This window comes from Ambystoma mexicanum, chromosome 6p (assembly GCF_040938575.1).
Source record: "Ambystoma mexicanum isolate Mex_15411 chromosome 6p, UKY_AmexF1_1, whole genome shotgun sequence".
Lineage (NCBI taxonomy): Eukaryota > Metazoa > Chordata > Amphibia > Caudata > Ambystomatidae > Ambystoma > Ambystoma mexicanum.
Window position 1 is genome coordinate 554225116 of NC_090935.1, and position 12709 is coordinate 554237824.

General features: G+C 43.2%; 1 protein-coding gene across 1 annotated transcript in view; it reads left to right on the top strand.

Annotated features, from left to right (window-relative positions):
• The window catches only part of NLN (neurolysin), a 906503-nt gene that overhangs the window by 803965 nt on the left and 89829 nt on the right, over nucleotides 1-12709 (top strand). The window contains exon 11 of the mRNA XM_069627362.1: nucleotides 6776-6904. Coding sequence (XP_069483463.1) covers nucleotides 6776-6904 — 129 coding nt within the window. The remainder of the gene's footprint in view (nucleotides 1-6775; nucleotides 6905-12709) is intronic.

The window sequence follows — 12709 nt, forward strand, 5'->3', positions numbered from 1 at the left end:
TTAGTCCATCGTCTTTCTTTTTTATCCTGGGATTCCGCCCTGGCGCAGCGTCAACTGCTGTAGTCACTGTCTCTTTGGCATCCTTCATGCCTCCGATAAGCCACCTGTGGCAGTACTTAAGAGTTGGTTATTCTTCATTCTTCTTCCTCGTCTCAGTATGTTCTGTTCTGGCTATATACATCAAACAATGCAGAGACTGGGTCGGGCTAGTTTATAGACTGTTAGGTTCATCCCTCTATCTGCCTATGGACAATCAAAAACTCAAGAACCTCACAGTCTTCCTACTTTTTCTTCTTTAGTCCATCATATGCCTAACTGGGGCCATGTACCAAATAGGTCCTGAGTCATTGAATTTTCTTTAAACCATATTTACTTTAATTTTGTCAAAAAACACACATATATTGTGTAAATACAAATATTCGAAACACACCACTCTCAGGGGCACAATTCAACTATATTTGCTTATAACACATTCTAAAATTCATCCTAAAATTGATTTGAAGTCAAACCATACATACAATATTCATAAAACAACACCTTTCCTATACAAAACTAAAACCAATAGTGTAGTGTTATCACCAATTCATTTCACAGTGCAATACAATGCTGGTTAGGCAGCAACAGACACGTCCTCTGTTTTGAGGATGCCTAGCCAGAAAAATCTGTTATTTCTGGTCTCCCTTAATCTGCCTTTAGGGGACCTCAATTTCAACCTGATGACAATTATAAACACTGTTTATTTTTCGGTGTATGTAACCCAACATGTTTCGTCTATCTCACAACAAATTCTATCAATTGTCTGTAGACTTCTTCAAGGGAACCAACAACACAAAACTATATTAAAACCAAAAAGCAGCCTCAAATCAAATTTTGACTTCAGCCTGTTCCAGACTAAGCTGATAATCTTTGTCTTCATGCAATATGAAGTGTGGTAGTTAGGAGTCCCTCCGTGGAGCCATGTCGACAAAGGTCTGGATATTCCCTTTGGGCACAAAAATCTGTTTGGTGTCAAGTCTTCTGAATAGACAACGACCACTCTGTGTGGTGCTCAGATCCAGATGTCGTTGTACTAGCGATTGTCTGGACTCAGCTAAGTATCACCTTTAGCTACTGCAGATATGCGCAAGCAAACTTCCACAAAAAAGAATGTTCTGCATGGTCAGGACCTTGCTGTCACTTCCTACTGCTAACGCTGTATCTTGTCGGGTTGGTGAGGATGAGTAGACTCCAAACTGCGCCGTCTGCTACCTGGACCTGTTCTGGCTACATCCCATGTACTTCAATGGGTTTACTCTCAATTAAATGGTTCGGAATAGAGGGGGGCTAGGGAATGTTGGGGCGTGACATTGCTCGGCGGGCTGTACCCTAGGTGACTGTCCTTGTCTCCAGAGGGGGAGTTTCTCCCCAAGAGGTACTCCCGTATGTAATCCCCCTTAGGCGGACTATCGGTAAGCAGCCGCACCACCCTAGCCTCATGGAAAGGGACTCCCTCCTGGGGAGAAGTGAGGCCATCCGTAGGATCACAGAGCTATGAGAGTTTAGCCAAAACCCAATCAGGGTACAGTGGAGAGAGGTCAAGGCTTACTCTCAGGAGAGTGTGAGCGGGGTCAGCAGCCCTCAATGAGTCCACATAGGATAATATAAAATATTTCAGCTTAGATAATCAGTTATAAAAATACAGTTATTTATTTAGGCCTTTCGAACACACTGAAAAATGAAATTGGCAGGTAGTATTTTCTCACAATACTCTATAATACAAATGTTTACAATCACCAGTATACTCATTCACTATACATCATTAAATAACTTTCCATGTAAAATAGGTAAGCAATGCAGATGCACTTCAAATGATGAGAACCAGTCACAAGTCCAATTACTTAGACTTTAGAAGTCCAAATCCTAAGATGTATGGCTCCTAGTGCCTAGAAGTTACAAGTTCCAACACTTGGTTTCGCACAAGTATCAAGTCTCTAAAGGGATGAAATGGACTTGTGGTTGGTCCCACTAGTCTAGGGGCCGAAGCACAGATGAGGGTGTTTGGAGATCAGTCAGAGGAGCAGGGCTTCATTGGGACAGACACTGGAAAGGTTGTTGGGCCACTGCAGAGGTCATCCTCGACACAACAACGGGCTGCTCTTCTTCAAAGGATTATTGGCTCCCACGCAGATCTGAACAATGGTTGCAGGTGTCCTCCTCTTATCCAAAATCCGAGCTGAAAGCACGTCCCAGCCCATCAACGGTAAGGAACTGCACTGTTAAGACAGCAAGTAGTTGTCCAATCAAGGAAAACTACTAGTTTTACATCCGCTCCAGTAGCAGACTTTCTGGCACCAGTGATGTGGAGTGGGAGTAAACAGTTGCAGCCCCCTTCCTGAGCCACACACGCACAAATGCTCACTATCCCTCAAAAGCAGCAGCTTTCCCGTGCCAGTGCATAATCTTACAAGGACTTTCCCAACCCTAGAGGGCAGGAAGAAGGCCAAACTACAATATGGTCAAAGAACAAGGTAACATCTCGTGGCATGGCTATTTTCGGGCACTAGCCACGTTTCGTTGTCATACGCGGTAAACACGATTATGCACACCAAAAATAATGCAAAAACAGTAAAATTTGAACTACTGCCACTAGCTTGTCTTCAGGCACATATAAATACATGCAAAAATCCAATGTGTAAAAAGCTAAAGTGATGCAAAAGTATCCCCTTTGGACTGCACTGTAAGTTGATGTGTGCAATGTAAAAAAATACAAGAATTCAAAAGGGAAACAAAGTTCCCCAGTTCTGATAGGACTGATCAGTTTCCCCATAACATGTAAGCATAATCCAAGGGATGTGAAGTTGAAGGCTTTACTTCCCTTCAATAAGTCAGGACAGGATCAAAAACGGCAATAAGGAGGTGGTTACATATCAAACCATGGAGGGAAAAGTTGCAAAAAGAAAGGCTTTCCTAACATGGCTAGAGTAGTGTTTGCCAGTATGGTATGGGATGAACAATGCAAATATGTTTACAATGACAAAAGTGAAATATCAACACTACATGTCTCGGGAGGATAGCTCATGGGCAACATGTTCGTCTTGGAAGCAAGATGACACGGAGCAACACAGGTTTGATCCCTGGGTCTGCGCTTAGAGACCTCTGGGTATTAAGCGCTGTATAAATAACCTATCATAACATCATAACATCATATATAATAGATTTCATTAATTGCAATACAGAGGAAATCATTTATAGTCTTATATGCCCTTGCGGGGGACACATTTCATATCTGCATACTAGAACACAGAGTAATTCAAAATAGTGCTGAGAATTATCCAAACGTGGAAAAAAGTTTCAAGTTACAAGCTACTATTCATTCATTAACAAGTCACATGCCCCTTCAATTCACAGCGCACCATTTGTCACTCTCCGGTGGCGAGTGCAGCTTTTGAGAACTTTGATGTACACCATGGAAGTGATTTGTGAAAAACCAGAGGGTGTTTCACAGCCTAGTCCCTGGGGATCCCATACTCAGGTGGCCTGGGAAAGGCCATCGCTTTTGGATCTTGACCCGGGGAGTGGACAAGCAAGGGAGGATCACTTGCATAAGGGGTCCTCAGGGAATGGGGGAGAAGCACCCAATGGTGAGGCCTGGTATCCCCCTTTTTCCACAACCCATCTAACCCCCATCCCTGCTTATTTTATGGGAAACTACAGCTCCCATAATTCCTCCCCTCTTTACATTGACAACACTACTGAGCCGAGGAAGATGAGGAATCAGGCCAGAAAGATTCCCTCTATCGACTTGCAATGGCCCTGTCCCTGTAATGAGTCCAGGCAGAGTCAGTCACGTAATCCTAACCATACACACCTGCCACTTGTTAACACTCCCTGTCAGGTTAAAAGGTGTGCGTGTACAGATGCACACTGAGTAAGGCTGGGTACGAGAAGGAACGGCTCTTTCGGGGCTGATGCAAGCCAGACGAGGGAAGTTGGAAGGCCAAGGGGCTGATCGACCATGGTGGGGATCGAGAGAGGGCCAGGTGAGAATTCCACACTTTAGGGATAACAAAAGCGTTCTAAGGCTGAAACCGCGTGAGCGGAAGAAAGAATCCTTCCTGGTACTTGGAAGCAGCTCGCAGCCCTCCAGAGTGAACGGCGGAGTTGAGGAGGAGCAGAGGAGGCGTTGGAAATGGCCTTGACTGTGGCATGAAGAGCGTTGATGAACGAAGACCAATTAACACGACCAGTGAGTTATCAGAGGCAACAAAAGCCAGTTTGTGTTAAAGCAAAAGTGACTGTGACTTTATTTTATTTTATTTGTTTGGAACGCGCCGAAGCCTGCAGTCATCAGGGCGCGGATGTCAAGACAACAGACCAAGCGAGTGACAGGACAAGAGATAGGCTACAAGGTACGAGTTCCTATGTGTTTCATGAAAATAGCAGTGTTTTCAATTTTTTCTTGAATTAAACTTAAATTAAAATTTTCTTGAATTAACTTAAAGGTTGAAGGCTGCACGTGTCCTGATAAAACGCGTAAGTGAAAGGACAATTGCTGAATGGTAAACGAAATGGTTACAAAGTAACAGAGTTGGTCCTGCAAATTGAAATCGCAATAATCGAAAGTCTCTGTGAAATGAACTGTGTGAACGGGAACGAGAGGCAAGAAAGTAACCGCAATCAAGAAATAAAGTTGACGGAGTGAAAAGCAAAGTTTGTGAACTCTAAATATGCCAAGAGGGCAAAGTATATGAATTTTGAAAGAGGCCAAGAGGGCAAGACAAAAAGAAAGAGATACCAAAAAGTATTGGTGTTGTATATGAATTTTGGGAAATGCAAAGTAAAGAGAATAAGAAATTACAAGTACCAAGAGGCATTGGTGTTACAAGAAAGTATGTGTACTCTGAATATGCCAAGAGGGCAAAGTATATGAACTTTGAAAGAGGCCAAGAGGGCAAACTAAGGAGAAAAGAGAATAAGAAACGACAAGTACCAGAAGCATTGGTGTTGGAAGATTGTGGATTGTAGAATTGTGTAAAGAAAGGTCGAAGTGGTCATGCAGAGATCTACATAAAGTCCTTGCAGTTTCGAATGTCTTCGACAGTGAAAGACACCGTAGACAGAACGTAGGGAAGGGGACCCCCCTCCCCGAAGAGAAAGAACAGGCTTGAGCCCGGCAGAGGGAAGCCTGTGCAGAACTATGTGCAATTGAGAAAGTGAATGTGAAAAGAGTGTCAGGCTCGAGCCCAACGGAGGGAAGCCTGTGGTGATTTGTGGGAAAGTAAGAGTCAAAAGTGGAAAATGTGTATTTATGACAAGGTGGATGAAGCCTAAGGAAGTGATTGAATTACCAGGAAGCTTGAAGACCAAGGCTGAACTGTTGAATTGTACCATTAAGCCAGAGTGTGCAAGACTGATAGAACTGTGCCATCCATCTATGCCTTTTTGGAAATTCTCTGGACCCTGTAGTGCTGAACTTGGGGAAGGGGGTTGTTATTTAAGCCATTTTGACATTTCCTTTGAGACACTATTTTCCTTTTGTATTCCCTTAACACATTTGTCATTTAGAAGAAGAGCAGGGTTAGGTTTCTTCAGTATAGGCCTTTTTTATGTTGACTAGACTGACTTGCAATTAATTTATTGGTTGAGACTACTCTCATTCTAGAGGTAGGGTCATTTAGGAATTCTACCAAACCAACCAAAATACCAAATAAAGGTTTTCGAAACGTGTATCCATTGTGTCTGTGTCTACTGTTGATACCATGCCTTCCTTACAAATTCCTAAAGGACTTTGATGAATTGTGTTAACTTATGCTGCTTTAAGAAAATAAGGGGCAATTAGACTAGAGTATGGCAGGAGCTCTTCATCTATTTCTTTTGTCCTGAATGAATAGTACATTTTCTTTATAGTGGTGTAAAAGCAGCCCCTCATATGAAATATGTTTTAAACAAGAGAATGCAGACGTGTTACAAGTCTGCCCTGGACTATGCAGGTAAAGATTACTAGTGTATACACAGGCAATGTTGGAATACAGCCTCCTCTCCTTTCTCTCTGTTCCCATCCCCAGCATTCTTCCATCCACGTAACACAGGAAAGACCTAGCACTAAGCAATCATTATTGAGAGACAATGACCCTGCAACCCTGAGAATTTATTTATTTTTCTATTATTAATTAAGAATGTTCTGACATGAAAGGGCGGAAATAGGACCCCCACAGTGAGGAAGAAGTATACTAGGATTCGTAACGATTTTACATGATTAGTCAGACTAGAATGTGTATGTTGATGGATTTTTGAGTGAAGGAATCCTTGCTATGAAAGTACAAGGCACAACATGTGTACTAGAAAATCAACTTTATAAATAATTCATCTCTATGATCATGTGCTGTATGAAGTAACACATGTTTGTTTGAGTTGTTTTCTCATTGTAAGGTCATTTAATTATTTGATATTTAAATAAGTAAACGTTATCCATCTCTTATTCATGATCATGACATCTACATGTAAAAAAGTCAGCTAAATATTTTACCAGAAATTAAATCAAAGAAATTGAGAAAATCCAGACCATGAAACTACAGTAATCCACTATCCACCCACAAGAAGACAACAGTACATCTTTGGTCCCTGCATAAATATATCTACTAGGGTAAACCCATACTGAATCAAGCTCTAGCATGAGGGATGATCAGATTGGAGAATGCTGGTTGATTGTACAGCAGAGGAGTACTTGGCAATATGTATTTTTATGATGAAGACATTTTTGTTTTTAACACAGTATTAATTATTTTGATCCTTACAGGTCTTCTGACTCTCAGACAGATTGTTTTGAGTAAGGTTGACCAGTTTCTTCATACATCCTCGTTTGTGGATACGGCTGATGTGTATGCCAGGCATTGTAAGGAGATTCTGGGCATCTCTGCTACTCCAGGTATGCAATTGGATTCATTATATGGATATATCATGTGAGTTATGATAAAAAACACAAAGATAAAGAGTATCCATTTACATTTATAAGATTTTCTCACATGCACACACACCCTATCTCTCTCTCTCACTATACATATATATATATATATATATATATCAGCAAAAAAGAGAGAGTAAAGGTGATCAGATTTAACGCAACAAAACCCCTGAAATTCAACATTTACATTTGGAGCAAGTCCACCCTAACTATGCGCCCCCTGTTGCGCATTGTATGACTACAATGATGACATCACTGATGATATCACTAATTACACCATACATGACATCACAGATGAGATCAATAATTACATCAAATGTGACTTATTAGATATGTTACAATATTTTTGTTAACCTTGATACATATTTTATTTTATTACACTGAATAATATTAATACCCGGCCTGGGCGGGGGTGGTGGAAGCCTCTCAGCCAATGAGAAGGCTTGAAATGGGGGCATTACCACATTGTAATCCCGCAGCTCTGAGTGTCCTCAGGGCTGGAGAGCACCATCTTACTCCGCCGGGGAATGAGGTAAGTGCACCCCTGCCCCAACCCCATTAAAGATATCCCTTACCTCCCCCCCTTCCCTCCACTTACCTGCTTTTTTGATCCTCTCCCTTCTCCCTTTCCATGGCGGCCATTTTGTTTGTTTACTGTTTTTCAATTTTTTTAATGGCCACCTTGGAAAGGGAGAAGGGACAACATGTAGTCCCGTCTCCCTTTCCATGTTGGCCATTTTGTTTGTTTACTTTTTTATTATTTTCAATGGCCGCCCTCGAAAGGGAGAATGGACTTCGTTTTCCCTTCCACAGCGGTCTTTTTTTTTTCCTTTGCAAAACACCCAAGCGTTTTGCAAAGGAAGAAAGGTGCTTTTAGTACCCTGTTTCAATGGGCTAGGTTACTAATAGCAATAATCCCCTTGCTGGGAGGGTATTACTGAATCAGGTAATGCCCCACGGCCTTCGTTATTGCCCTCGCTACGCTTGGTAGTTGGTGGTATTGAACTGCCACAGCTGGTTGAGGAATCAATTAATGCACTTGATGCACAAATGACGACTGAAGAGATTTTAGCAGCTATCTCCACCTTATCGGCTGGAAAGTCGCTGGGATCGGACAGGCTGGTTGCAGAATTCTATAAAGAAAATAAGCATAGCCTTGCGCCCAAGTTACTTCGCTTATGGGAAGAGGCGTTGGTGAGGGGGAAACTTCTATCGACACTCAGGGAAGCGATTATTTCAGTGCTACACAAGCTCAATAAACCTCAGACGATGTGACTTCCTACTGTCCGCTCGCTTGCTTAATGTGGATATGAATATTTTCGCCAAGATACTGCCTGCTCCCACTTATGACCAGAGCGGACCTTTCCTTCTGTGACTGTTCGGGGCACCCTCTCAGGGGTCAGTGGCCTTTGTTCTCCTTCCTTCCTCTGCTCCCCTTCCGCCATCCACTTTTTTCCACGTTTAATTATTTATTTCCCTCTTTGTGCCACGCCCTGCCCGGCATCCTCCTTTTCAATTTTTATTTATTTTCCCCCTTTGCGCTGCTCCATGACCGCCATCTGCCTTTCTTTAATATTATTTATCCTCTCTTCTCTGGCCCTCCTTCCCATCAATTTTCCACTCCTGACTGTTTTCATTTCTTTTCCCCTGCTCGCTGCTTCCTTCCGTCTTTACTCCCTCCCCTGGCCTCCTCCTGTCCACCCGGCCCGTGATTAGTGGCTCCCAGGAGGAAGTGAGAACTCCTGGATACCCCTATGCCATGCCGGCACTTTCCCAGGTGCAGATGACCAGAGGGGACATTGCCATCTGTGCCTACTTGGGGCACCCTCTCAAGGGTGAGTGACTTTTGTCCTCCTTCCCCCGCTGCCTGCCCACCATCCACTTTTTCTGCATTTAATTATTTATTTCCCCCTTTGCGCTGCTCCTTGTACTCCAATCTGCCTTTCCTTATTTATTTATGTATTTAACCCGTTGCGCCGCCCCTGCCCAACAGCCTCCTTTTCCATATTTATTTATTTATGTTCCCCCTTGCGCTGCTCCCTGCCAATCTTCCTCTCCTCGCTGTTTTAATTTATTTTCTCCTGGCCACCGCCTTCTTCTGTCCCTAGTCCCTGCCCTCCTCCTTCCCATTCGGCCCTATATTGGTGGACACCAGGAAGCAGCCCTCTTCACTGAGGTTCCCAGGGCAAGCATGCCAGGCCAGCTAAGGGCCAGAGGCAAAGGGCAGCTCCTTTCTGGGCAGCTCATCTCCCTGTTTGCCCCTTTTTGCCTATGGATACCTTACAAAGCACCCTACAGCAACAACTAAGGTAAGGTGACATGGGCCATGCGCACAACCATTACTGTGCTCAATGAAAACCCTGCCACTTCTTCATTAATACCATCAAACCAGCACCTTGTACAGATTACCTGCTGCACTCCTTAAAAAGCTGGATAATTGGGGGAACAGTCAATAAGTAAGACGTAGACTTTTTTTGGTGCAGGAAATATATTGCACTTAGATGGATTTTGGGGGTGGGCATGACATTACACTCAGATGTAATTAGGGGTAGTCAATGTATTGCACTTAGATGGATTCAGAGGGTATGCAATGTACTGCAAATAGATCGATTTTGGGGTAAGCAATTTATTGCACTTGAATGGATTCAGAGGGTGTTATGTTATGCAAACGTATATAGCGCAGTGTTCACCAAAAAGGCATCTTGGGGTTAATTTAGCCAGGTGAGGATGGAAAGGGACTAAAAGCTAGGTTTTACGTGAACGCCTGAAGGTAAGATAATTCTCAGAAGCCCGTAGTCTACATGGAAGGGAATTCCCAAGCTGAGCCGCAGCTACAGAAAAATAACGGCCACCGATACGAGTGGCTTTAAATCGAGGGACAGAAATACAGCAGAGCAGAGAGCCCGGGCTGGAATGTACAAGCAAAATTTGGACTGGAGATGCTCTGCACTGAACTGTAAAAGGCATGGTGGACCAAGCAGAAGGCCTTAAACTGAATACGCTTAGTCACAGGAAGCCAAAGGAGCTGCCACAAACCTGAGGAGATATGCGCACATCTAGGCATAAAGGTTGCTACTCTGGCTGCAGAGGTCTGTAAAACTTGAAGCCGCCAAAGTAGATAGACTGGTTGTTGCAGATATAAAGAATTGCACTAATCCATGGAAAAGATAACCAAAGAGGACACAATAGGAGCCCATAACTGGGGTGGGAGTAAAGGAATAACCTTACGCAGGGTTTTGAGTTGAAAATAACCCCTATGACACACTGCTCTAATTTGGGATTCTGCAGATAAAGATACGGATATCTTTATGCCTAAGTCCCTCACTGACGAAACAGGAGAAGGAAAAGGGCCCAAAAAAAGAGGCCATAAATTGGCGGTCCAGAAGGAAGCAGCAGAGGAAGGGCCCAGTACCTCAGTTTTGTCACCATTCAACTTGAGCCAATTGTTACACATCCATTCTCCCATGGCTTCAAGGCAGGCCCTAAATCGGGCAGCAGTGTCATAAAGAGAAAGATCTAAACGAACCAAGATCTGGGTATCTTCACCATAGGAATAACATAAGTCATAGGAGAAGATGAGTTTGGTCAGAGTTTGAATGTAGATGTTAAACAAAACCGGGGAGATGGTGGACCCTTGAGGGACACTGCATGTCAAAGCAGTAGGGGTAGACCGGAAAGGAGGAATGGAAAGAGATTGAGTGCAGTCAGAAAAAAATGAAGAAAACCATGATAGAACAGCACCAGAGAGGCCGGCCCCAGCAAGGCGATAAAGCCAAGACCACAGGGTAGGCAATTTATTGCGCTTGGATGGATTTTGGGGGTGGGCAATGTACATCACTTGGATTTTGGGGGTGGGCAATGCACTTAGATGGATTTGGGGCTGGTCAATGTACTGCACTTGGATGGACTTTGGGGTGGGTATGGGCAGTGTATTGCACTTAGATGGATTTTGGGGGGTTGGCAATGTGCCGCACTGGAGAGATTTGTGAAGGTGGCCAACGTGTTCTCTTGGATGATTCATTAGTGTAGCCAAGGTTTTGCTCTGAATATCCATTGACCAGGGTGTTGCACTTAGTGGAGGCCATGGGGGCGACCAAGTTATGGATTCTAGGCGACTGTAGAATGCGTTCCACTTCATAGAATGTCAATGTTGGCAGAATGCTGCCTGCATCAATAAGTGGGGACTTGAATGTAGCCACTTAATGATAGCTGGATGCATGCATCCACCATCATTGTCAACCCAGATGTTTCAAATATTGCTGAATGAACCACTTCTAGGCTTTCACTTGAATATAACCAATGCATTTTTTTCCCTCGCACCCCATGCTTTGGAATTGGCCAAAGGCGCGACCACACTCCTGCACACATCTTATTTCACATACAACTCGAATGACACTTTGCACAACACTTCTGCCATAAGAATGTAGCTACCTTTCATGACAAACATTTCAAACTGTAGTGACGCACATAATCGACTATCGTTTTACAAACACCCCTCCAGCTTATTTCCCTAGTGTAACTCACTCCACCCATACACATGCCAATTAGACATGGGTGGCTAGCACAGACTCGGTCAAGAACTCATAACCTTTAATGACCGTTACGCATGCACGCATAGTAGCACCTCCTAACTTTCCCATATTTCGGACTTCGGTCCCTCCAAGGGCGTTCAACCGACAGCGCGTTGAGGCCATAACCATGGTGAAGGCGCTATATCAATGACTATATTAAATATTAGTAAACAATTACAATACTTTGTTGCAGGGGAAGTACCTGACTCTGGTAAATCTATTTCAAATAAGAATAGATAGAAGTAGAAACATGTTTAATAGCAAGTGTTATGTCACATTTATATTACAAATTCTCCGTCATAACATTACATGAACACATTATTTTCTAAATGACAACTTTTATAAAAAATAATCACATTCAAAAGAAAGTACGTGCCTGTGTGTATTATGATAATATATAATCTAAGAATTCAAAACTTTGTTAAAAAGAAATCAGTAACTTTTGCTACATAATTGTATACTGTGCGTTACATTTAAAGAAACAAAGGCACAATACATTGTACTGTGTAATTATGAAATATGTACACGTGTTATGTTAAAAAACAGAGTTGCCAGATTTCAATATGTAATTAATCAAACCAGTGACATTGGTGGTGTCATGCGTGATGTAATTATTGATGCCATCAGTGATATCATGTATGATGTCATTAGTGATATGATCTGTGATGACATCATTGTGGTCCTACGCTGTGCAAAGGGGGCACATAGTTAAGGTGGACTTGCTTGAAATGCGATTGCTGAATTTCAGGTGTTTTGTTGCGTTAAATCTGGTCAGGTTCTGCTGCTATATATTTTTCACGTTAAATCTGATCACCTTAACTCTCCTAACTAAAGCTTTTTCACTGAATTTCAAGGGTTTTGTTATACTATAGTTTCTTCAGGGCCCACTAGCCATGGCCTTCAGCCGTGGCCACTGTACATGTTGCACCAATAGGTTTCTTTGGGGCCCACTAGTCATGGCCTTCAGCCGTGGCCACTGTACATTTTGCAACAATAGGTTTCTTTGGGGCCCACTAGCCATGGCCTGTGGCCACGGCCTTTGGCTGTAGACACTGTACATGTTGCACCAATAGGTTTCTTTGGAGCCAACTAGCCATGGCCTTAGGCCGTGGACACTTTACATGTTATGCCAATGGATTTCTTCATGGCCCACTAGCCATGGCCCTTGGCCTTTGGCCGTTGCCACTGGCGTGTTGCA